Genomic DNA, 27533 nt, shown 5'->3' with positions numbered 1-27533 from the left:
GAGAAGATACAAAGGTTTATTTATCTGAATTGCCCCTGTGAGAGGTTTAATGCAATACGCCGTGCTTGTGTGTGTGTGTGTGTGTCTGTGTGTGTGTGGTGTGTGTGTTGGAGGGGGCATGAGATAAAAGTTCAATATAAAAGAATTTGATTTTATTCTTTCATGGTATGGTCTCTTAAGTGCACAGAAATGGTTTCAGTGATTGGACGCCTTTCCCTTACATTGTACGGTTGTACATCTCCTATGAATTGACGGTACATGTTAGATTAGTCCCTGTGCAGTCACCGAACATGCAATATCAATCCCTGCTGTCATACCGCAGATGAAAACAGATATACTGGAGCGCTCCTACCTTATTGCCCCAACGGGGCTACTGTGTCATTCTTCCAAAGCAAGGAGGAAGAAATGGCGATAGAAAATTGAAAGGGGAAGTTGACTTTGTCCTCTAAAGACCTTTTGTCTATAGAACCGTTCCCTTCCATCTTTTTAATGGTACTGTTCTTCTAAGTAGTGCTATGGTGTGGGTGGAAGGTCCTTCTAACCCCAAGCCGCCCCTGAAAGCACTGTTGAGCTGTACTTATAAAGAGCCAGGAAAGTTATTTATGCCCAAGGAATTTTCCATTTATTTGTGGAGGTCAACGCGCTTTGTCTTTCTCACAACCCCTCCAATCCGCGCGGAGACCACGCTGTTGCTTCTGCAGCGTCTGTTATCGGTCAGGTGCTGAATATGTCACGATGCACTCTCTCACACTCGAGAGCCGCGGAGCCTGGCCAGAAGAATGCGAGGGGAAGGAGAAATTGCGGCAGGTCAGCCTATAAACAATAGACACGGCCGTTCCACACTCCCTTCTTTCAGGGAATTCTCCAGAAACCTCAGACGCAAGAAAAACATAAACTCGGTGAACCGGGCTTATTGAAGGGGAGCAAGGGGCCGTGGCCCCCCGCCCCACAGATCCGCTCACACTGGGCAGGCAGTATATCTGCTCTAACTGCCTGAGATTGCAGTAAAAGTTTTCTGTCATCTAGGAGAATGAAAAAGCCTGGAGAAGGTCTCTTCAGAGGATGTGTCCATGACATTAAAGACATCATTGCGGCAGTAATGGGGGTGTTGTGGGCGTGATGTGGTGGGGGTGGGGAGGGGCAGTGGTGGTAGAGTAAAGACACTGCATTTCCTGTGTTTTTTTGCCAATATACAGCACTGTGCAAAGGTCAGAGACCATCATTTCTTTTATTTAGTTTCCTGTGAAAACAGCCTTTAAGTGTTAGTTATTTATTTAATAATGCAGCAAATATATATTTAACATAAAATTACACAACAGCTATGTACAATATTTAATAATAAATCATTTAGACTCATTGGCCCTTACCCCATATCTCAGGTGTCCAGTTTTGGTGTACTAGTGCAGATTTTCTCCTCTTTTGTTTAATTACTTCTCTCGGTCGCGGCTTTTTGAGAGCTACACATCCAACCCGACCAATATCATTGAGTTGTCTTCTCACAGTGGAATGATTGACTGAAAGGCCTGTGGATTTCCTCAGATCTGAGGGAAGAGTAGTGCTCGATTTTTTCCCTATCTCTCAAAGATAAAATCTTTAAGTACTGTCTTTGTGATGGTGATCATTTCAGTGTTCTACCAGTTCTTGTGCGGTTGTTAGGAGATGTACTTATTTTCTGTTGACTTTTACTTTCCTTATTCACTTGAAATATCTTATATCTTAGCTCATCAGAAATAACATTCAAACACAGTTTTTGTGTGTTTTGTGTCAGTGGTGGAGGCTTTTTCTGATGAATATATGTTTTATGCATTATTGTATGATACTGAAAAAAAGAATCCACTGAATGGCTGGCTTGATATAATAACTAATAAATAGTTTGGGTACTTATTAGTTTAAACCTTTCCAATAATACATTTCCTAATTATATTAACTAAGATGAATACACATACACTTTTATTGGTATCATAAACTTTAGTTTTCACTCTGAATCCTAGCTGCAGTTATCGTGTGTCAGTGACAGCTAGCAGGTTGTGATGGCTGTTTTGCTCTGAGATATGACTGTTCTCTGAATAACGTTCATTCAGAGCGTATGGCCTTGCAATTTATGTGTCATGTGGGCCTGATAATGCATATGCTAATGTGGCTCAGCCAATTTTCCTGCAGCTAACATCCGCAGATTTAACGTTTGATTACGACTGTTCATGTAAGGCATTAATTGGCCCAGAGAAAAACGTTTCTGGTATACATTTCACCCTGCTTGCTTCCTGTGACCATCCTTCGCAGGTATCTCCTCTCACCGCTCAGCTAAACGTAGGCATCCCCTGAAATGCGGGTGCTAATGGTGTACAAGCCCCCCCGCCACCTCCCTCCCCATGCATGTACATCTCGCAGTCTTGCGAGTGGCTGACATTTAAAGCCCTCCGTGCCATCCCGACCCAGATATGAATTGTACCAGATTTTTCTGTCTGTGCCTCCACTCCCTCTTCTGTGTCATGTGCCCCCCTTCACATGCCTGTCAGTGACCCCGCTGGTCTGTGCTGTCTCTTCCTGTCTGCTCATCTGCATGGCAGCGCAGTGCTCCTTGGGCACGCTGTAAGTGTGTGAGTGACCGTGTCTCTCTCCCTGCCCCATTGAGCAGGGCTGAGTGACAGAACCTGGCCTGTAATGGAACTCAATTCAAACAGCAAATAAAGCTATTTGAGCCAGTGGTCTCAATCTAGCACCCGACCACTTCCCCCAAGAGGAGGGGGGTGGGGGTGGGAGGGGGGGGGGGGGTTACGCTTAGGCGCACACACCTCCTGGAGCTGGGCTAGGGGGGAGAAAAGGGGGGGGGGGTTGGGTAATTGAATAGAAATGGCCAACAAGACCTTTTATTCCATCAGCTATTCCTGGCCCTTATGTCTCTGTCGCTTGTTCTTTCCCTTTCTCCCCCTTTCTTTCTCTCCCTTCCTTTATCTTTCTCTCTCTCTGTCTCTGTTTATGAGTGCCTGTGTGTGTGTGTGTCTGTGTGTGTGTGTGTGTGTATAGTGTGAGTGTGTGTGGGTGTGTGTGTGTGTGAATAATGTATATGTGTCTGTGTGTGTGTGCCAACGTGTGTGTGTGTATAATGTATATGTGTCTGTGTGTTTGTGTGTGTGTGTATAATGTGTGTGTGTGCGTGTCAATGTGTGTGTATGCGTGTGTAATGTGTTGAAAGGGTGATGGGAGAGCTGCTGTGGACATTTGCATAAACAGTCTTTGTTTCCCGCTCATGGCTGGCAGCCAATCTGAAACAGAAGGACAGAAGTTTTACTCACATTGATTTGGTTCCACATCTTGAAGAAAAAACATGATTAAAAACACTCTCGTCTCATTCTTAATATCCTTACAGGGCACATAGTGCTGTTCCCTGAAAAGTTAACAATAAAACATAACCATAATTTACCATACATTGATCATTTATGTTTATATATAGACTTTCCTTCCTTTTTTGTTCTGTAAAAACTCAATGCATTTCATGTTTTAAATCTAGGATGTTGAACCACCCCTGAGATTATAATTGTGTGATACATCTAACAAAAATTATTTTCCATTGTTTTTTTGTTTATATACTGTAATCATCCCGAGTTACCTTAAAATGTATGTGAAAGCTAAGCACCCAGTGGGATGTGTAAACCACATGAATAAGCACTTTTTAAAATAGCATTAGTACTTGCCAGGTAGAAATGATAATTTATTGTGTCAATATTGATCTGAGCATTTCATTTGGTTGTTGGTGTTGCAATAAATATCATAACTATTTAAATCACATATGCCATTTAAGGTTAGCCATTGCAAGACCATGATTCATGTGGAAGAGACTGACTGGGTGACCTAACAAACCACTCCTTACTGTTATGTCTTTGTCTATGTCTTATTGCCTGTTATGTCTTTGTCTATGTCTTATTGCTTATAGGGCATATTCAGCTGAATCTGTTTATCTTTGGGAAACCCAGCCTGTGTTTAGGGTCTGTCAGAATGTGAGGTAATGCCATTTTGAAGATGTTACTTTGGCCTCTACATTTGTTCTGCTGGGTGCAGAAATCCTCCACTTTTTATCTTGCACGATGAACACGTCAGCCACTTTTTCACCTTTAGAAGCACTTTCCGGTGTCTGACCCCGCTGCATAGCGTTTCCCAGAATGCACCTGGGTGGGACATCTCTCAGTCCTGTGTGCTGTTAGCCGGGCCCCTGGGGGGCGAGTGGCAGGACGTGAAGTGACAGCCCCTCCAGGAGAAGTGCTTGCCTGTTAAACAAAAACAGCCATCAGGACACTGCTAATGGCTGCCCCAGCTTTTTAGCTTGCATCTTCTTTTTGTTTGTGCGAGGAGCGTATTTATTTATTCATGCCTCTCTCTCTCTCTCCCTCTCTCTCTCCCTCCTCCTGTTTCTACAGCAGTTTTATGCAGCCCAGCTGGCGGCCATGCAGGTGTCCCCAGGGGCCAACCTAGCTGGCACACACTCGCCCTCTAGTGGCCCCACGGAGAAGTGCAGAGGCACCCCGCCACCAAAACCCAAGGTACGGTTCCGTCCGCTCTGCATCCTGAGCCACCGCCGTCTCCGTCTCTCTCTGTGTTTCCATGTGGCCTCTCCAAGGCTGAGATGGCTGCTCCATCTGAACACCCACTCTGCACAAGCAGGCCATGTTCCAGGCCAAAGACGGGGGGGGGGGGGCATTGCCCATTGCCCATCAATTCAGGAAGCCCCTCCCTGAGTATCAGACTCAGACACAATCACATACACCAGTGCTGACCTCTGAATGTGGGGTCACTGGTCAGCGTGAGGCTCAGAAATCCCATTTCAATAATAGCAGGAGGGATGTGCAGTGGGGGGTGGGAGAGGTACTGGGGGTAATATATACTGTAGGCCTGCTGTGGAATATGCCGTGAGTGTCTGTTTTCTCTGTAAAGTCACTGATGGTGTCTTTCTGTGCACTATATATGCGGCCACTGACAGAGTGGGTTGTTCCTGCTCGGATGTGGTCGCAAAGAGTGCAAATGATTTCTTTTGTCAATTTCAGTTTTTCGTGAATTTCTGTGAACTGTGGTCTGATGCGTCATGGACATGGCATTAGACATCAGACATTACGTTATAATAATAACACCCAAATCATAATTACCAACTGTCAGCTCTCAGCATGCTCTGCAAACCACATGTGAATAAGGAGCAGTTAGCTTGGCTTCAGGCCCCGGTCCAACCAGCAATTCCAAATCAGATGAACCTTGGTGGAGTCCAGAGAGCTCTCAGATAGCAGTAGAGAACAGGAAGCTGGTCTGTTGATCTGGAAGTGTGGTGTCCATTCACTTATTTCTGTGGAAAGGTTGAAAATGAACAAGCCCTTACTGTGGGGAGAACCAGACGGAGGAAGTGCTGTCACAGATACAGGCCACAGGCTGGCCTACTGAGACCGAAGATCCAGAAATGGAAACGGAAACGTTAAGGGCCCAGCACGCCTGTTCCAGGGCTTTGAAGCAGATACAGGCCTCCACTCTTAGCAAGTGGAAGGATATGAGTGTACGCATGGTACAAAAGTAGGTCAGGACAGTGCAGGCTAATCTCGCACTGGTTCTGAATGAGTTTCAGGATGAGTGGTTCAACAGTATTGGCTGGGAGGCTGACCAGAAGGAGGTGTGCGGGGTTGTGTGCAGTTGACCAGGGGGTTCAGCACCAGGGGGGTGTCAGTCACTGTGTGGAGAGGCAGGTGAGGAATGGAGCGGTTCATTCTGAATCTGCCACTAATATGGAGCAGGCCAAGTGTGATGTAATCCTTACAGTCAGACATGGGGTGTGTTCCCCAGGGCAGGAATGAGATCAGAGTTTTCTCAATTCTTAAAGGTAGAAGGTCACCCTGCAAAAACCTAAAAAGTATTTTAGTCTTATTTTTAGACTTAAAAGTCTTTTGTCTATTACTTTTTGGCTAATGGGGTAAATCAATTAAACTTGACAAGAAAAAAAGTCATTTTAAGTCTCATTACAAGACCAAGGATTGCAGTGCAGCGGGAGGTACAGGCAATATAAGAGACCTGGGCATCAGATAAAAAGGAGAAGGATCACCTGCTGATTGTGCTGGACTGAGAGCCCTTGTTAGGCTGTGAGTGGCCCCAGTGACCTATTACAGCTGGGCAGGGCTGAGACTCATGGTATGTGTGTTGTGAAATATCAGGGCTGGAGAAAGAGCGTCTCCAGCCAGCCTGGAGGAACAGCCTTCAGTGTGGGGGAGAGAGTGACAGTCTTCCGCTGGTGAATTACTAGGGCAGTTTTATCGCTGGTGGGTAATAGCTTTTATTAGATGCACTACTGCAAACATCTTCCGCTAACAATCTAAGAGACCCCAGCATACCAATCAATGTGTCAATCAATTTTTTATTATCCCTGATGGACAATTAATTTTGCTACCAGGTTAAAAATGTCAATAAGAAAAAATGATAAGAATTTCAAACAAAACAGTGAGAAGATCACTGTAAACGTTCTTCAAATGGTTACTCTTTGCAAAAGATTCAAAAACAGCACTAATGAGTGAGTCTTCCAACAGTTACTGCTGAGTATTTTCTTTCCTAAATGTTATTAAATATAACAATATTTCCTGAGCCTCCATTATTAACAGGCATTTGTTAAGTCTCTATACTCTACTCTAAATCTCTATGAGATTTTTCAAGGGGAAGTGCACATCTCAGTGAAAGTTCTCATTGTCCAGTGACACATGTTGTTTACGCAGAGCCTAGACAATCACATGCAGCTCAGCCAGTCACATGTACCATACTGTAGAACCATAAAGTACACACAGCCCAGCATATATAATCCAGCCCTGTCACTCACAGCTAGTCCTGCCCCCACCACAACCCCATCAATCACACGCAACTCAGCCCTAGTCCAGCCAATAACACACAGCCCACACACACACACAGCCCATTTACTAAAAAACACCCCAGCCAATCACATAACAGCCTCAATCTCAACTAATTCCTCCTTCGTTTGCATTATTCATGTTGGCCGGCCTCCCGCTAAAGGATTTTCTTTAGAGAGCCCTGCGAAAAGGGTTTTAACTGTAACAAATATTCAGCTTTTTCTTCTACAGTGCAATTCAGCAGCCGAACCCAGTGCAATATAGGTCAGAATGCAACCTTCAGTCAGTTGGGCCATTGTCTCCAGCGTAATGAGGAGATCTGCTGGGTTCCTCCCCATTCAGCCCCACTGTAATGAACCCAAGCCTGTTAAAGCTCATCACAAGACTGCAGGGGAAGGTCTTAATCAGACCATTCATGAAAAAACGTTAACGTTCCCACACCAGACACCACATTGAGCATAGCTGCTACCTTCAGCCTGACCACAGGGAATAGGCTTCTATCCACATGCAGTATTTCACCTCTCTTCTGTTAATATAGCTCGTAGATGTTATGGTGCAGAGAGAATAGCTTTAGTTGCAGTGTGGCAGTGCACAGTGAATACATGGATAGTGTATGCCGCTGGTGAATATTACCGTTTCTGTGTGTTCACCATATCTGCGGACGCATACTGTGGTTCATGTTACAGACTGCTACATCCTGCTTCTGTTTGTCCTCTGTGGCTGCGGGTTTCAGGAATGAATAAGCATTGTGTGCGTCGCTTTTGGTTTGATTGGCCGCAAGTTGGAATTCTTCTCTCTTATGTTCACACATTTCGGGTTGAGACCACAATGAGAGCACTGTTGCAGAAAGCCCTTTTTTTGTCTTCAGGGATTGGGGGAAAGTTTCCCCAGCACTAACCGCGGCATGCTCTACCCCCCTCTCCACTAGCACAAAGAATATGTGTCTTCTGGTCAGGAGGGACTGTGGATCTCGCTACTGCTCCATGATCTAATCCTTTCTTCCTGTCATGGGAGCGCACTACTTTAAAAAAATATATGATTATGTCATCAGCAGGGATAATCATGTTCAATGTAATTATATCACCCACAAGGCTAATAACCATATGGGTCCAGCATTGTGCTTCATTGCTGTGCCTCAGATTTTGGCCACCCTCACATCCCATCAGCTCAAACAGACCCAAACTGCTAAAGGAGGTGTCACCACAGTGTTATTGCTCACTTTCCTCTCTTTTGGTTTTTTCTCTCAACTATATATGTGTGTGTGTGTATGTGTATGTGTATGAGTGTGTGTATGAGTGTGTGAGTGAGTTTGTGTATGTGTGCGTGCGTGCATACAGTATGTGTGTGTAAGTATATGTGCGTGTGCGTGTGTGCGCATGTGTACGTGTGTATGTTTTTGGGTGGATGAATATAAAGGGTCTACTGTACATGATGGATATGTCTGTAAGATCTGACATTGTGCACAAAGTTAAATTGAGAGTACAGAAAGTACAGAGGCATTGAATTGAATGTTTTTTCCAACAGACGATTAAAGGACAACTTTTTATCAAAAGGAAAAAGTGGAATATGATGGCCGTTACTTTTATATTGGGTGCCTGTAGTGCGAAGCCTTTCGTTAAAGAAACAAAGAAGCTGTGGAATCCATATGTGGTTTCCTAAACTAGTCCAACTGTGTGACCCTCAATACAATACAATACCCAGAATGCATTACTCCACCTCTCCTCTCTGTGGGTGGTAGTATATTGTATTTACAGATCCTTTTGCTGTTGCACATCATTTCATGTCTGTTTTTGTTTGTCTAGATACATCAATGCTGGCTCTGGCTCTACGCTTTAGATATTGTCTTTTCTTTTTCCTTTCCATGTGAAGCTAGCTTGTGTCTGCTTTTCCAGTGAGTCATCTTAGCAGTAGGTCAACTGAAACTGAAGAAAGCTTCAGGTGTTTGTTAAGTAAATTTACTTGAGCTGATAGGTTCCCAGATAGGAATGTAGCCTGTGCCTGAACCCAAGTTGCAAGTGATCCAATGCTAACTGCTGTAGTACAGACTTGTTCATAATATATAATTATAATTGATAATTCAAATAGAAATAGAAAGTACCATTTTATTACAGATATGTACCATGCTGTACGCCATATGCAGTTATTATTAATCGATACATATCACCAATACAGAAATAGCAAAAGCATAGAAATCAAGATTTCTTCCTTCATTGTAGGCTGTTGAACATTTTTAAGGCAACCTCATTCATTTTCTCACAAAGAAATGTGATTTAGCCAGATGTATGCAGATTCAACAAGGTTGCATTATAAAAATGTTCCAGGTTAAGCAACACTTCTGCAGTGTGTTTGTGTGTGAGAAATAATCCATTCAAATAAGAACTGCCACGTAGTGTAGTTAAACTATAAAACATTCTCTCGTTTTTCAGTATGTTTACCCACTAAATTGTAAGATACCGGACAATATGTTGCATTTTAGATTTAAGGCAAAGTTGGCCTTTAAGGATCAATCGGGTGTCATATATTATAGTCAATAAAGATTATTGTTTATGTACTTCAGTGTAACTGAGAATGGCCCACATCTAGTGCAGTTTGTCTCCCTGGTCAGTGAGCCAACGGCGATGTACTGTCTGGAGTGGGTGGGGCAAACGGCATGGCTCAGACTTTTTATTGGCTCCCGTGTCCCCATGAATGCGGTCACCATGGAGACGTCTCTGCTGTTTTGCTTTCAGGACGAGGGCGCTCAGCCCCTGAACCTGTCGTCCAAGCCTAAGACAGCCGAGAGCAAGTCACCCACCTCCCCCACTTCCCCACAGGTCTCTGCACAGAAGCTGGGCCCCGGGTCCCTGAAGCACAGCGCCCCCACCAGCATTGGAAGCCCGCCCGCTCGACTCAGCTCCATAGGTACCTCACCTGCGTGTGTACAGAGACCTGCTGCTTCACAACGCATCCTCCTGTCACTCTGCTGTACACCCGCCTACCTACACTATACGCCAATCTGTCCCCTCCCGCTATTCGCTAGCCTCGTGAGTCACTACAAAGTTGTTGTTGCTATTATTATTATTATTAGTAGTAGTAGTATTATTAGTAGTAGTAGTAGTAGTATTAATATTATTAAGAAGACCAAGAAGAAAACAATGATACTCACCAAAGATACTCACCAACCCAGTCTGTCTTCACTCTCTATGTACACACGCAAAAATACAAGTACACAAATACTTTCTGTTCGGTGAAGTTACAAGTTATAAGTTTATATTTACAAATAATAATGCAGCTAAATACCAGTAATTAATGAATGATGGAAATTCATACAGAACGCACAACAAATCTAGTACTAATCTACTAACGTGTGTCTTATTAACAAGAGAGCGGAGATTTCCAGACTTGGTCAGTGTGTGACGATGACACTGAGGTAAGGAAGGGTGCACTCGGCACAGCTGAATGAAGAACACAGAGAGCGGACATGACAGGCAGGACGTATTGTCAGATGGGATTAGACTAGCCTCTCACACAGCTCCACTGTCCTGGTGTCTCCGAGCCCTCAGCATCCACCTCCCCCCATTCCCCACGTTCAGCAGTTAGCCCTTTCTTCCTTTCATCTCAGTGTTTTTCAACAAATCACCGGATTTAATAACAGATTACTGGATTTATTGTCCAGATGTTTTTGTTGTTGTGAAAAATGGATTAGAGTGTGAAGTTTGTTGGAATCCTCCCGAACATGTTGAGGCGAGCCAGTCGTTTAGTGTTCGCCTTCTGCCCTGCCGTGGCTCCATCTGTTCTGCTGTGTTTATCAGGTCAGCAAGATTCATAACTCCACTCCACAGCGAGCCCACTTCACAGCTGTACACATTGTTTACACACCATAGCCATTTGTCTGTGTGTGTGTGTGTGCCTGTGTGTGTGTGTGTGTAGGCGTGTGTGTACCTTCTTCATTCCTCCCACACCTGCCATCTCTCCTGATCTTTTGACTGCCCCCTGACTGCCCGTCCCCCTTCCCCACAGAGGATGTGACAGAGTCTTCCTCTCTCCTGTCCATTTTTCATCCCTGCTGTCACAGAACTGAACGTGTCCTGGGACAGCTCAGCCAGCCTCGCCCTCCTTCCCCTAGCCCCCCTCTCAGCACCCAAACTGACAGCCATACATCTCCCAGCTCCTTCCATTGCCTCAAATTCACTTTCACCATGGAGATGAGAGCTTGACATTCTGTCCTTCAGTCCTACTTTCACTCACACTCTATATTCACTATACTCTCACCCTGTCCTTTACTGTGATTCCAGAACCATCTCTCAGTCTGTCCTTTACTGTGATTCCAGAACCATCTCTCACTCTGTCCTTTACTGTGATTCCAGAACCATCTCTCAGTCTGTCCTTTACTGTGATTCCAGAACCATCTCTCAGTCTGTCCTTTACTGTGATTCCAGAACCATCTCTCACTCTGTCCTTTACTGTGATTCCAGAACCATCTCTCAGTCTGTCCTTTACTGTGATTCCAGAACCATCTCTCAGTCTGTCCTTTACTGTGATTCCAGAACCATCTCTCACTCTGTCCTTTACTGTGATTCCAGAACCATCTCTCACTCTGTCCTTTACTGTGATTCCAGAACAATCTCTCACTCTGTCCTTTACTGTGATTCCAGAACCATCTCTCGGTCTGTCCTTTACTGTGATTCCAGAACCATCTCTCACTCTGTCCTTTACTGTGATTCCAGAACCATCTCTCACTCTGTCCTTTACTGTGATTCCAGAACCATCTCTCACTCTGTCCTTTACTGTGATTCCAGAACCATCTCTCACTCTGTCCTTTACTGTAGCTCTTAATGCTGCATGGTCAGCCCTGGAGTGCCTTAGACAGGGTAATCAGAAAGAACACTTAGAGCCATGGCACCTCCAGATTAAAGCCACCATTCGAACTCACAGCACATTATGGCCAGTGGCCACTTCAACAGATTTACTGGTTCTGACTTTTTTAAAGAGTTCACTTCTCTGTCACTACAAATCTGAGCGCTTAATCTGCCCTGAGATGGCATTTACTGGTGGATTACTGCAGATTAAGAGGCGTAATCTTCCACGGGTCTTTGTTCGGTTTAACCCGAGATGGGAAGTATGATAGTAGGAGGCGAGGGTCTCACAGATGGAGCTGACGGCATGGCCCATAAGCTGCGGAAATAACACAAATAATAATGGCGAAAAGAAGCTGGGAATCATCTTTGATACATGTTGGGCAGATGTTCCACGGGGAAATTAGCAGGGCTGGGGTTTAATAGGAGTAATCTGTGTGAATCAGGGCAGAATGCAGTTTATTCGCCTTTTCTCTTCAGAGAATTTGCAGAGCTTTAGAATGAAAGTGTATAAACCCTCTGGATCCCCTCTTATGAAAAGTGCTGAACAAAACATGGAGCTTTTAAATGATCTCAGAGTGCCATGCAGATTCCAAAGGGCCCTGTTGCGTTTGTTTTACTGTGTGTGCTTCTGCCCTGGGGTATATGGCTGACATTAACAGGAGTAAATAATTACAAGATTAATGTAACCCTGTGTGATTTGCTATTATTAGTGAGAAGATGCACAGTAACCGTTAAGGATGCAGTGCTACTGTATATTCAGTGTTCAGTGAAGGTATATTCAAACATGTAGTTTCTACATGTAGGGGATGGTATATTCAAAAACACACTTGTGTTTGCACATTTTTGCTTTGGTATATTCAAGCACAGTCTTATCGTTACAATACATGTGGTGGTTATATTCAAATTCACTTTAAATGTTACTATGTGTGGGGGGTGGTTATATTGATGCCTTCAGTGTGAGTACATGATGAGCTGATGTTATTTAAAAACACGCTCGGTGTCAGTAAGTGAGGGGGTGGTTATATTCAAGTGGAGTGCTGGGTGAAAAGGAACACATTAAGAATCAGACATGCCCAGGGACCGAGTGAATCAGGCAGAACCTGGCAGGCGAGTGTGTATGTTAATGTATTTACACTGCACACTGCAGGGCCTCTATGTGTTCTTCCCAAAGGCTTCACCCCTGCCCCCACCACACACACACACACACACATGCACACACACACACACACACACACAATACACATATGCACATACTCACACACACATACATGCACACATATACACAGACATACTCGCGCGCACGCATGTGCAGACAGACACCCACGTACGCACACACAATACATACACAATACACATATGCACACACACAGACTTACACACACATACACACACTCACACTCACAGACACACAAAATGACCCCTCTCTCTCTTCCTGCAGACCTCCTCTCCTCTATCACATCCGGCGGGTTCTTGAACGACCACGAGGCGGTGACCAAGGCCTTCCAGGAGGCTCGGCAAATGAAGGAGCAGCTGAAGAGGGAGCAGCAGGTGCTTGACGCCAAGGTGGCGGCGGTCAGCAGCCTGGCCCTCAACAACGGGCGCTCAGAGAAGGTCAGAAAGTCTGCCGCTTTCAATAACCTCTGTTTCACATAATATTCTGTGTGTGTGTGTGTGTGTGTGTGTGTGTGAGTATGTCAATAAGCATTTAAAAATCATCAAATGAATAATAGTACATTAAGTCAGAGAGTCAAACTGTATGTAATGTACATATTTTAGTAGTACAATATCCTGAGAGGCAGGACTAAGAAAGTAGCGGGTTATCTGTAAGGCATGTACCATTTTCCTCAGATCAAAATAACCGAGTTTCAGGAAACTAGAGATACCGAAGAGAAAAATGCGCCATTCAGATATTTAATCTTCAAGGAGTGCTGGGGGCAGGAATTGTGTCAGGCTCCTTCTGCGGCGAGGCTGCTAACGCTCTGCCAGATGCTAATGCCAAGTGACACCGGCTGTTCCTCAGCAGCTAGGCTAAACGCCGCTTATTTGTTAAACACGCACAAGTCAGCTGGTACACATTACAGTGCAGAGGAGCTTCAAAAGCATCTGTAATGATGCTATTCAATATCGCTGACTGCTTTTCAACACACATATACAGCTCAGACAGAAAATATTCATATTCCTGTCATAATGTTTTCATGAAGTTCTAAATAAATCTTTGTGGACATATAGGCCTTGTTTATGGGTAGTTCAAAGGCAGGCCTTTTTATTCAAAGTTTTATTATTTCTCTATGCTCTGTCATGGTTGTCAAATGATGACCCAACACCATGCCACACTCTACATGTAAATACAGAAGACTCCAGAGCAGTGCTACTCTCTACAGTAGTAGCTGCTGGATGCCCCAGTGCTGGGCCACTTTAGCTGTGACTACAGGAAGGCCTGATGCTGGGCTGTTCTCATTAGCCGTGGCTACTTGAAGGCCCAATGCTAGGCTGTTGTCTTTAGCTGTGGCTACAGGAAAGCCAAGTTCTAGGCTGAGGCTAGGCTGTTCTCTGAAGCTGTGGCTAGGTTGATTCTAGGTTGTTCTCGTTAGCTGTGGTTACAGATCCCTCCTCAGTCCCCATGGCAGTAATTGTCCTGACTGCTGCTCTGCTGATGGGGCTACATTAGAATAATCCCTCGCTTTCAGCCTCTCTCCATTTTAATCTGATTTAATGCAGATCAGCTGCTGTTTAACACATGACTTTAGGCTGACTGTAGATGTTGCCGTCCTTCCTTTTCCTCCTCTTGTCTTGCGCTTGTGTGAAGGCGTTTGAAGGCTGTGCACGCCCTCAACAGGCCATATGGGGTCAGAGAGCTCTGAGACAAGGCACCTCCACACAGAAGACTGTCAGGTGCTGGATGGGGGTTATTACAGAGAGCAGAATCATTCATGGCTTCGTGGGTGGATGAAGGGTAGCGGTACAGTGTTGCCCAGACACCACGAGGAACATAAAGATAAGAGACCAATGACAAAGAGACCAATGACAAAGCTCATGTTCACAACTGCTGTCAGATGTGATCTGTGTCTCCAAAAAATCAGACATGGAAAGAGGTGAATTTCAGTAATTATCTTTTAAATAATTCATCTCAAAGTCAAGTAAAGACTTTACTTCAGTATAAACTGCACCTATTTAAGTGTCTGCCAAGATGAGACGTTGTATTCTGCTGCTTTATTCGGAGCTGGATATAGTCACATCTGCCCGTTTGCCTGTCATTTCTCTGAGTCAGGGGCAGCCAGTTTCTGGCCATAGATGTCTGCTGCAGAATTTCAGCCCAGACCCCACCTTTCTCCAAGCCTCAGGCAGATGCCAAATCCGTCAGTGAATCTGGAGCCCCAGACTGGACTCTGTCCAGGCTGTGGGATGCTGTGGGTTTTCTTTGTGCAGCGACAACCTTTCACCCTACAACAAAGAGGGGACTGGGCAGTGCTGCTATCCTGTCGCAGAGCCAAAGTCCAGATTAGGAAAGTAAAACACTAAATGTGGCGGTTCGCTCTGGAGGATAGCTGCAGCTTGCGAGCCTGCGTATGCACTGGGCGAGGAGTAAAAGCAAAGCCCTCCTCAGAAGGGCCACCCAGGTACCAACACTTCCACAACTCACTGCACCTTTAACCAATTAGTGCTGAAAGTAGCTGGGAGTAATCCATATCTTTTTAACGTCTTTACTTTGAATTACAGGGAAGTGTACTGAAAATTAGGATTCAGTGCTCTATTCAGCTGTCCCCCCCCCCCCCTTAGGCGTGTTAACAGAGAAAATGAGGATAGTCCACTCTTTACTGTTTCCTGTTTGAAAACCCTGTTTGTTTAGCACATTTATTCAAATCTGATCAATTAACTCTGAGGAACAGTTTGATTCTATCACTGAGAATAGAAAAATGCATTTCATTACAGCATCCCAATCTGCACGGGTCACGCTGTAATGGAGGGGACACTGTTAAGTGTATTTTTAAAGAGGCCATGTTTTTGAGATGTATTGTAATTGTATAATTAGGTTGTAAATGCAGCTCCTGGGTAGGGAGATCTGAGTATGTATTTACAGAGATGGGGGTGTGAAATGTAAATGAGCAGGCAGGCTGCATTAGTTATGCAAATGGCGAGTAAATCAGCCTTTATGGAGTGTAATAAACACCCATGGGGGTGTGTGGTCTGGCCCTCTCTCTTTTCTGGAGTGTTGCCCCACAGACGCTCGCCACCGTGTGAAGTGAGAGAGGGGGCACGCTCCCGCAGGTGGCCCCGCCGAAACACCCGAAAAGGGAGCGTAGGCGCTCGGCTCCCCCCTGCGCTCGGAGACGGACCCCCCAGCTCAGGGCGGGGAGAGCACGGCTCGTCAGGGTCTCCGTTTGGGGCTGCGGAATGAAGCACGGCCCTGCCGCGTTCAGGCTGTGCGTGTTTCAGTGGGGGCCTGTAATAAGCCTCTGTTTGGTGCTGTTCTGTTCGGTTGTATGGGCTGACCCTATATCCTCTGCCCACGCTGCTCCTCAGGTCTAACAGCATGTGTGTCAGTGCACACTGTTGTTTTAAGTGCGTCTCCATGGATTTCAGAGGCAGGAAGTTAAAAGCGTGTTTGCGCTGCCAAGCTTGGCCTTCAGTTATAGCTTCCATAGCAAGGTTGCGGTTGCTAAGACTGCTCTGAGAATCACCCACTATCCATTCAAACAACCCAAATCACCACTGTCTATCCTAACAACCCAATTACAACTGTCCATAATGACAACCCACTCTCCACTATCTACACCAACAACCCACTCATCACTGTCCACACTGACAACCCACTCACTACTTTGCACACAACCAACCCACTCACAACTGTCCATAGTGACAACCAAATCACAATTATCCATTCAAACAACCCACTCACAACTGTCCATAGTGACAACCAAATCGCAACTGATACGGACAACCCCATCACAACTGTCCATACCGACAACCCAATCACAACTATCCATTCAAAAAACCCACTCACAACTTTCCATTCAAACAACCCACTCACAACTGTCCACACTGACAATCCAATCACAACTAGCCATACTGATGACCTCTATCCACTCCTACAACCAAATAAAACCCCAATTGCAATTCCCTACACCAAAAATGTTCCATGTACTGCATGCACCAACAATCCACTGACCACTATCCACAGACAAATACAATTCTGACAACAACTGACTCATTAATCACAGAAAAAACAACTCTACTGATACCCACTCCAAAATCCACTCACGCGTCTACTCAAACAGACCACTTCCTACTGCCAATGCAGCACCTTCCACTGTGTCTCTCCGTATATCTGTCTGGTAGAAATGAATGCACTGCACCCTGCTGGATCTTTGGGGAAACACTGTGTGGTACTCATTGATTAAATGTGCAGGAGGAAACAGTGGCTGATTTACTGCATTATATTTCAGCTGATGCATTAGGAGAATAGTTCTTGAGTGTGCTAAACACTCACACCAGAGAATTCACTCTGCTTTTGTAATGACTCACCTATCCTACTTGATTGATTGATTGACTTATTGATTGACTGATTGACTGACTAACTGATGGTTGTATGTGCCTTGTGTAGGAAAAGACCTTGGAGAGTCTGACACAGCAGCTGAAGCAATCAGAGGAGGGAAAGTTCAGCCACTCCCTGATGGACTTCAACATGAGCGGAGACTCAGATGGTGAGCTGTGTGTGTCTGTGTGTATGTGCGTGTGTGTGTGTGCTCGTGTGTGGGTATCTGTGTGTGTTTGTGGATGCATGCATGTGTGTGTGTGCATGTGTGTGTATATGTGTGTATATGTGCATGTGAGTGTGTGTGTGTGTGTGTGAGTGTGTGTAAATGTGCGTGTGAGGGTGTGTGTATATGTGAATGTATATGTGTGTGTATATGTGTGTGTGAGTGTGTGTGTGTGTGTGTGTGTGTAGGTGTGTGTGTGAGTGTGAGTGTGTGTGTGTAGCTGTGTGTGTGTGTGTGTGTGTGTGAGTGTGTGTATATGTGTGTGTGAGTGTGAGTGTGAGTGTGAGTGTGAGTGTGTGTGTGTGTGTGTAGGTGTGTGTGTGTGTGTGTGTGTGTGTAAGTGTGAGTGTGTGTGTGTAGCTGTGTGTGTGTGTGAGAGTGTGTGTATATGTGTATATATGTGTGTGTAGTGTGAGTGTGTGTGTGTGAGAGTGTGTGTATATGTGTATATATGTGTGTGTAGTGTGAGTGTGTGTGTGTGAGAGTGTGTGTATATGTGTGTATATGTGTGTGTAGTGTGAGTGTGTGTGTGTGAGGAGGAGGAGCTGGTTGGATAACGTGCTCTTTGCTCTCGCCCACAGGCAGCCCCAGTGTGTCTGATTCACGGATGTTTCGGGAGGCGCGGGGCCGGGGGACCGGGGAACCACACATAAAGCGCCCCATGAATGCCTTCATGGTCTGGGCAAAGGATGAGAGGAGGAAGATTCTCCAGGCTTTCCCCGACATGCATAACTCCAACATCAGCAAAATCCTGGGTAAGACACCCCCTAGGATCAGAGCAGAGAGAGGGGGGTGGACATGCGTGTTAATCCCGTTGTGTGTTCACGCTCTCTGTACTTCTGCAACACACAGGAACATACATGGATCACTTTTCTTTGTGTCTTTTTTTCAGGGTGTATTTCCACTGAGCCCATTACCCCCCAACAGTTCACTCAGTGTGCCCCTTCACCCAAAAACACACAGACAGCTCACTTAGTGTGCCCCTTCACCCAAAAACACACAGACTGCTCACTCAGTGTGCCCCATCACCCAAAAGCATACAGACTGCTCACTCAGTGTGCACCCCACCTAAAAACACACAGACTGCTCACTTAGTGTGTGTGTGTGTGTTCCTTCTAAAAACACACAGACTCACTCAGTGTACACCCCACCTAAAAACACACAGAGACTGCTCACTTAGTGTGTGTGTGTGTGTGTCTCTTCTAAAAACACGCAGACTGCTCGCTCAGTGTGTGTGCACCCCCTCCCCTGCCTCTAAAAACACACAGTCCCCCCTCCCTCAGAGATAGCTCACTCAGTGTGTGCACCCCCCCCCCCTCCCCTGGCTGTAAAAACACACGCCCCCCCTCCCCCCTCCCCCCCTCAGAGATAGCTCACTCTGTGTGGCCTTGGCTGCTCCCTGTACTTCCTGTTACTGTGAACTGATTCTGACTGAAATACATTTCTTTCTATTTTTTATCTCTTGTTTGCCAAACATCTGTAAAAAGCGTAAATAGGCACTTACACCTGTAATAATTCCAGTGATCATTACAAGGGAGAAGAAAAAGAATGGCAAAGCCCAACTGTTATTACTTGAATCCCCGGCGATTAATGAATTGTTCTGGAGAGCCGGCTCCAGCTATGATGATATGATTCATTATGCATTAAACAAGCACTTCAGTTCGTCTGACATTTTATTCCCACCCCGGGATTGTGTTTGACATTTTCAAGAGCTTCTAAGTATTTTATTCAGCAGTGAAATGTGGTTTTAATAAGGCACCGCTCTGAATTGTTAACAGAAGGAGTTTCCTATTCCTCTATGTCTGGGCCAGCTGAGACAGCTTTTTTACATTACACACAGTAGCAAGATTCAAGGTGTAAATTCAGCACACACACCGGCAAGCATATGCAGACATTGCAGGTGCGGGTGTGGGTGTGTGCCTGTGTGTGTGTGTGTGTGTGTGCAGTATGTGTGTGCATGTGTGTGAGAGTATTCATAATGTGTGTATTTGTGAGTATACATACCGTGTGTGTGTGTGCATGTGCATGTGTTCTATATGTGTGTCTGTGCCTGTGTGTATGTGTATTTGTGTATGTGTGTTTGCGGGAGTATGCATAGTGTGTGTGTGTGCATTCACGTGTGCATGCATGTGTGTGTTTGCCTATGTGTGTATGTGTGTTTGCATGTGTGTGTTTGTGTGTGTGTTTGTGTGTGTGTTTGCCTGTGTATGTGTGTGTGTATATGTGTGTGTTTGTGTATGTGTGTGTATATGTGTGTGTATGTGTGTATATGTGTGTGTGTGTGTGTGTGTGTTTGAGTGTGTGTGTGTATGTGTGTGTATATGTGTGTGTTTGTGTATGTGTGGGTTTGCATGTATGTTTGTGTATGTGTGTGTGTGAGTGTGTGTGTTTGTGTGTGTGTTTGCATGAGTGTGTGTGTTTGCGTGTGTATGTGTGTGTGTATGTGTGTGTTTTTGTATGTGTGTTTGCATGTATGTGTGTGTGTGTGTGAGTGTGTGTGTGTGTGTGTATATGTGTGTGTTTGTGTATGTGTGTGTTTGCATGTATGTTTGTGTATATGTGTGTGTGTGAGTGTGTGTGTGTGTGTGTATATGTGTGTGTGAGTGTGTGTGTGTGTGTTTCCTCAGGAGCGCTCACACAGCAGTGCTGGCTGTGTTTTCCCCTCAGGGTCGCGCTGGAAGGCCATGACTAACCTGGAGAAGCAGCCGTACTACGAGGAGCAGGCCCGCCTCAGCAAGCAGCACCTGGAGAAGTACCCCGACTACAAGTACAAGCCCCGCCCCAAGCGCACCTGCCTGGTGGATGGCAAGAAGCTGCGCATCGGCGAGTATAAGGCCATCATGCGCAACCGCCGGCAGGAGATGCGCCAGTACTTCAGCGTGGGGTAGGCCTGCTGGATCCGCATGCTCCTGTCTTACCCTGAGCGTAGGCCAGTGTTTATAAAAAACAATAAAAAACCTTTTCAATATTAGGAACGTTATATTAAATCCTTTAAAAAGACATTTTCATAAACTATCAAGTATGAGAAAATAGCTGGTTGTGGGAATCAATACCGAACAACAGTGACGTGTATTTAACAAAACGGAATTACCTAAAGATGGGTATGCTGAAATAAATTATAATTCACGGGCAGTGCCTACCTCATTATATTGCTTGATTTGTGAAGCCAAATTACTGGTTCAATGCGATCGGTTTATCTCTTCACATTTACATTTATATCATTTATCCAAGCAGAAGAAACATATTTCAACAAGCATTTCTAAAATAAAATAAAAATTTGTATTATCTTTGCACAATAATAGGCAATATTTTATAAATACATTCAGAAATACTTTTATAAATACCTTTACACGTGCTCAACTGGTTTGACCTTCATTGTTAATATCTGCTTTTAAAGCCTTATAACAACAAAACTACAGATAAAAAATGAAATCATCTCCCATTTGGCATATAAATACTTACTGAACAAGAGCGGCTTGCAAAGGCTTTTCACACTTTGGATAATATTGTAAGCGGGCAGCATCATGGCCTGAAAATGGAAACAATCTGCTCTGCTCTGGCCTCAGCCCCCAGCACAAGAAAAAGAAACCAAATGAAGTGGTAGGTGCTTGTGCCATTTTATGGTTATTTATTTTTTGAACGGCTATGTAAATCGCAGTGATTTTTTTTTTGTATGGAAAGAAATGCCTTCAAAGTAACCATTTTATTTTCATTAGTGGTTAATGGGCATTTTGCCCTCTCTGTCTAAAAAGGGTGATATTTAATTCAGAATATCTTGTTTCAACATGTGAGTGAACTGAGGTATTATATGACCCATCCAAGCCAATGTTGGCAGTGTGATTCCACAGTATAGTACATTCGGTACATGTGCAATGGTTTTTAATTAAAAGTCATCATTACAGGATAGCTTTTTCAAAGAAGCACTAAACATTCTTAATAAACAAAAACTAGTCTCAAAAATAAATTGATTTTTTGTTTCCCATGAATACAGAAACAATCATGCATTTTCCGTCTATCTACAAACTCTCGTAGTGCTCAACATGTTTTCACTTAATCATTCTACATTATTGTATGTTATGAGCAATATTGCATTTAAGTTTCATGGTTTAGATAATCTTTCCATATTATTGTATGTTAAGTGCAATATTACATTTAAGTTTGATGGTTTACATAATCATTCCACATTATTTTAAATTAAGTGTAATATTGCATTTAAGTTTCATGCCTTACAGAATCATTCCACATTATTGAATGTTAAGTGCAATATTGCATTTAAGTTTCATGGTTTATATAATCTTTCCACATTATTGTATGTTAAGTGTGTATTTAATGTACATGGTTTACATAATCGTTCCACATTATCGTATGTTAAGTGCAATATAGCATTTAAGTTTCATGGGTTGACCGTCCTGAGATCCATATTAATTAGTGCATTTGCGCGTTCATCAATGACACCGTTATTGATGTACTGTCGATAGGTCTATACTACTGTAGAACATTAATGTCATGTCTGTAGTGACACTGTGGTCTCCTCTGTGGCTGTCTGCAGGCAGCAGAGCCAGCTGCCCCTGGCATCAGCGGTGTACCCAGGGGCTCTCTCCCTGGCCGGGATGCCCTCCCCACAGGTGCCCTCCGACCACTCCAGCATGTCCAGCAGCCCCGAGCCGACCACGCCCGTCATCCAGAGCACGTACCTGAGCGGCCCCAAGGGCGAGCAGCCTCGCGTCAAAGAGGAGGACCTGCGTCTGGACGACAGCAACGGCGACGCGTACGAGGACTTTGAGTACGACGACGAGGACGCCGACTACGGCAGCGACAGCGAGACCAACATCCTCACGCAGGCCCACTGATCTGGGACCAGCCCCAGTCACAACCCCGCCCCGCCCCCCCCCCCCCCCCCCGCACACCCACCAACCACCCGCCACTGTCCGAACCCGCCCCGGAATCAGCAGCCAATCACACGACTGTCTCACAGTGACTGTTACACGGAGGGAAGAGTCTTAAAGGAAACATTTAACCGCCGTGACGTCTGCTGAACCCCGCATCAGAAAAAAAAAATTACGAAATAAGCTATGGGACGTAAAAATGACAAAGCACTGAAATATGACCTTCTGGACCTGTTTGTTGATAGAAAGACACTTTCAAAACTGCTTTTTTTTGGGTTCTATTATATTCTCACTCAGGTACACGGTGCCAACAAGTGGCTTGTGAATGTGATTTGATGTTTTTGTGCTACACTTTTAAGAGAAAAATAATAAAAAAAAGAGTTTTAAATTTTTTTCTTTCAGGAAAAAGCACCTGATATGAGTGAAGACAAGGCTTCTCTCGCGCGGCTCGTTTTCTTCAGCTCAAAGCTGTCGACGGATTCTTTCTGTCAGTCGTCCATACAGACACTGCAGCCAACAGGAAGTGCCAAATCTTTACTGCGTGTTGAGAGTAGGTGACGTTTTAACCCCTCGCCCGTGGGTAGGACCGCGCGTTGTCCCTCACCCTGGGGAAAGGGAGGACGGAGTCCATTTTAGACAATCCCCGCCAATCCCAGACCACCAGCAGCTTGTCATCTCTTTCATCTCCTCCCGTTCCATGTGCATTTCACTTCTACTCCCTCCTTCATTCTGCCCATGCTGCCCATGCGTGCTGTTCTCAGGTGAAGAGGAAGACTTCTGGCAGGAGAGAGAAATGTACGGAAGCAGCTTGGGGGATGAAACTTCACCTTTTCCATTGTCGTGCTCCTCCGTGTAACTTCGACTACATTTGGAATTGTTTTATATAAATATATATAAATATATATGAATATATTATTGCTTTTTCCCATGGATGCTGGACAGTTGCACTTCTTGTGGAAGGATACAGTACTCAGCATTTGACTGAGTTTCTCCCTAGCTGCACGGGTGTGTCACGTCCCGAGGTCCCCCCCTGCCTGAACCGGAGGAGAGAGGCAGGAACTACAATTACCCCAGACGAGAGAAAGCTTATATTAGTTCCTAGGTTTACGGAGGGAACCCTTTATTAATTTCCCTGATCCACAGAAGGAAAAAAAAGCCTAGTTATGCTTAGAAAGCAAACAGCTGTACATGTCAGAGGACCATGGCGTAAAGATTCAGGAATCGCAAGTCAATCACAGTGTTTTATCCTCAGTGCTACTGAGAATCATTTGATATCACTGCAGAGCCAACCCTGTCCCTCTGCGAGTTATTTATACTCCCTTACCTGTTGTAAAGGCTGGATCATGAGTTTACACAGTTTGTAAAGGGTGGGCCATAGGTACAGTATATACACTCTGTGAAGACAGAGCTGTATGTTTATTCACTCTTTAATGACAGGGCTTCACAGAGCTTATTCAGTTTGTAAAGGCTGGGCCATGAGTTTATACACTCTGTGTAGACGGAGTTGTATGTTTATACACTCTTTAATGACAGGGCTTCACAGAGCTTATTCAGTTTGTAAAGGCTGGGCCATGAGTTTACACACTCTGTGAAGATGGCACTGTGAGTTTATACCCTCTGTAAATACAGTAAGTACAGGCCTATGGGTTCATGCAGGTGTATTCTCTGTACAGGCTGGGCTGTGGGTGTACACCCTTTGTGAAGGCCGTTTGTTACACACTCTTAATAATGACCACCAGCTCTATAGTGTGACGGTGTCTGTGAAGGAACCTGGGACAAGGTGTTTGACTGTAGGAAACATGACCGCACCATTGATTCTGCTCTTGGAAATGGTGTAACTTTCATCCCCAAGTTCAATCTGATCTGCTTGGATCACTGCTGTCCTTCACACTGCTGTTTGTATTGGGAGGATCCATCACATTCTGCATGTCAGTGTTTTCTTTGTATTTAAATACTGTATTTTTTCAATCAATCTGCCTCTAGTGTAATAATATTAATAATAATTATGACGGTCAGCTGTTCCTATGTTTAGTATGTTATGTATAATTTATTTTTTCCTTTATTGGGTATTTATTACCTTATGAAACTGCTTATAAAAAGAGCAGAACATTTAGCTTTTAGGCATTTAGATTGTAGAGTATCTTTTTACATTTTATTTGAGATTTCTGTCTGTCTATTTTGTTTTTATTATTATTATTATTATTATTATTATTATTATTATTATTATTATATTGTCATATAATAATAATAACCCTTTTGACGCTGTTATTTTTGAGGAGTTTGTACAATTTACTGCTGTTGCAAAGGAGAAAAGATTTACTTTCAGTTGTGCATCCTCATTAACTCTCATGTCCAAACCCATTTCTTAAAGCACTCTGTATGGACAACTAAAAGAACACGTTTTTGTAATGGTTTATGTATAATGTGAAATGTCCTCTTTTTTGAAGATAAAGAAAAATTATATTGTACCCAGTTTTCACTGAACAAAAAGAGCCTGGCTCAATATTGCTGGGATTTTTTCACATGCAACGCCATGGAACGTCATTGATTTGGACCATGGTCCCCACCCACCTACGGTCCTGCTGTGAATCATGCAGTTTACAGGATACTGTGCCAGATTAAGGGTGTGAGGGCAGGTCTAGCAGCTAATCACGGAGCTGCCCCCTCAGTATAGGTGCTCTTGGCTGTGCATCTATACACACTCAAAGTTTCCACTGTTTACACCCCTATACAATATGTACGACCGAAGATCGTTGTAGAGAGGGAACAGTGTCTGGGTTGGACAGTATTCATGCCGGTGATGTTCCACTGTGTTGCAATGGCCATGGAAGATGACATGTTTTGTTTATGTAACTCCAGACCTGGAGAAAAATGCTTTGTTTTAGCTCCACAGCATGGCTTAGCCATGTCAATTCTTCAGGTGAGCTGCCAGAGTGTGGTCCTTAGTCATACCCTGTCAGCTGGCATCACGATTTCCATATCATACAGAGACCCCCAACAGCCCTACTCCCTGCCACATAGCATAGCTACCTGTCGCACAGTGATCCTTACAATCACACAGAGTGAGGCACTGGACCTCATGACCACGCCCTGCCAGAGAGTAATTCTGACCCGCTCCACTTTCAGACCCCATTCCTGAAGAAATGTTTACACACATAACATAAGGGGAGGAGCAAGTGATTGACGTGATGGAGGGGGTGGAGTTACTTCAGCTGGTATGCTGTATTGTTACAACAATAATAACTGCAGTAATAATGTTGATGAAAAAAAAAACTAAAAGACAATCAAAGTCAGAAATGGAGCTCAAAACAAAGTTATAGAGTAAACAAACTTATCTTGTGTCTCAACTTGAAATTAAAGATAATTTTGTAAATATAAGAGGTATAGATTTATATTTTGTTCATAACACAGTGTAATATAAGTTGTATATTTCTTTTGTCTTTTATTGATGTTATCCATGCCACAAAAAGAGCAGGTGTTGTGTTATCCATGCCACAATAAGAGCAGATGTTGATGTACTCTTGCAAAAAAAAAAAAAAAAAAGGAAAAAAAAGAAAAAAAGCCGTGGGTTGACACCTTCTGTTCCGAGTTCACTTTTTCAGTATTATTGCCAGTTAAGGCTCTAATAAAGACAGCGATGAGTTCTGTAACGCCCTGCTGGTCCTGGTGAGTACTTTCTGCCTCATGTGGTCTGTAATGCCTTGCTGAGCTTGGTGAGTACTTTGGTACAGTGATGAAGTCTATATCGCCTTTATGAGCTTAGCAAGTACTTTTACAAGATACTCTGTGTTGTCAGCTGGACGTTATCACTTGGCTGTCCAATCAATGAGCTATCGGTCTCCATCACTATGTAACCATGAATTTCTAATCGCTAGATAGGACTAGACTAGATAAGTTGATTGAACCAACTCTGCCATTTTTGTGAAAAAGTCTAAATACTTTCTGTGGAAATTAATTTATAAATAAATAAGCAGATAAGTTACTGAAAATTCACATTTTAGTAGTAATATGTCGGCTTGCGAGAAGTTTTTAGTTTTTATGTGTAGTTATTTCTGTGTATTGATGTGACTTATAAGTATTTTCCCCCAGCTGGGTCTATCTTCAGCTTGATATTACAAAAACAGGTTTTGAAAAATAAACACAATTTCAAAGGCAACAAAGGAAAGCATCATCTTCTGAGCAACTGAACACTCTTTTGTAAATCATGACTGTTCATTAGACATGGGGAAAGGAGGAACATGCAGATGACAGTTAAAGGAGCAAGCTGTTGCTAGCTACCTTCACATATGTTTAAACATAAAATCTCATTGTACACATAATCCGATGCTTCAAATATTGACTTTCACTTAATAAGCTTGAAACAGTCCGATGAACGACTATGACTCCCAATTACAAAAAGGTGAAGGCCATTGACAGCTTCATTTGCTAGCTTCAGCTAATCTGGTGGCTTGTCCTGCTAAAGGGACACTGTTGGGACCCAAACCATGATGGTGTCAGCACAGATTGTAAAAGGGGGTCACACTGGGCAATGCATAGCTGCCCACTGTGGTCCAGGAAGGGGGAGCTGTGGTCAGCGACTACCCTGCTACCTGCCGTCCACATGAAAAGGCTTTGGGGTGAGGCAACCTGGGCAGTACAAAAAAACAAGCAAGACACAAAAAACGTATTCCCTGTGTCACCAGTTTTACACATTTCTGCAAAATGTCGAACTTTTTTATCGGCATTGAATTGTAAACCACTTTACCTTATCTCCTCTAGGTTTTAAGTTAAATGCCTACCAATGAGAACACCATTAAATGTGCCCTGAACCACAGATACAGGAAGAGTCTGCACCATACTGTACGGATGCGGAAACAGACTACCGACGCAATCTATCAGACATACTCTGTGCTTTTCCTTTTCCTAATAAATGAGGAAATATCCACTCCATATACAGTACAACTAAACATAATGCTCCAGATGTGGTGATGGGGAAACCGTGCACACGGAGGTGCCTTTTTAAAATAGAGAATCAGAATTATTTTCAATCATTTAAATTTCTCATAGAGGATTTTTGACCTCAGTGTATTGGTCACATTCCACAACCCAACATTGCATTAAAAGGCTATAATGCAATATTTGAAGAAACCAGGGCAGAGGAGATTCTAAATTCATAGGTAATGGAATGATTCCACTTGGGGCAATCTACAT

At 44.1% G+C, this 27533-nt stretch overlaps 1 protein-coding gene across 1 annotated transcript in view; it reads left to right on the top strand.

The window, feature by feature from the left end:
* sox5 (SRY-box transcription factor 5) overlaps positions 1-22307 on the top strand; it is an 80994-nt gene extending 58687 nt beyond the window's left edge. Inside the window, exons 9-15 of the mRNA XM_061251904.1 lie at positions 4413-4535; positions 9590-9761; positions 13137-13309; positions 17301-17400; positions 18039-18212; positions 20125-20341; positions 22007-22307. Coding sequence (XP_061107888.1) covers positions 4413-4535; positions 9590-9761; positions 13137-13309; positions 17301-17400; positions 18039-18212; positions 20125-20341; positions 22007-22307 — 1260 coding nt within the window. The remainder of the gene's footprint in view (positions 1-4412; positions 4536-9589; positions 9762-13136; positions 13310-17300; positions 17401-18038; positions 18213-20124; positions 20342-22006) is intronic.
* Positions 22308-27533: the final 5226 nt, after the last annotated feature.

Source organism: Conger conger, chromosome 8, assembly GCF_963514075.1.
Source record: "Conger conger chromosome 8, fConCon1.1, whole genome shotgun sequence".
NCBI lineage: Eukaryota > Metazoa > Chordata > Actinopteri > Anguilliformes > Congridae > Conger > Conger conger.
This window is presented reverse-complemented; position numbering and strand designations above follow the sequence as displayed.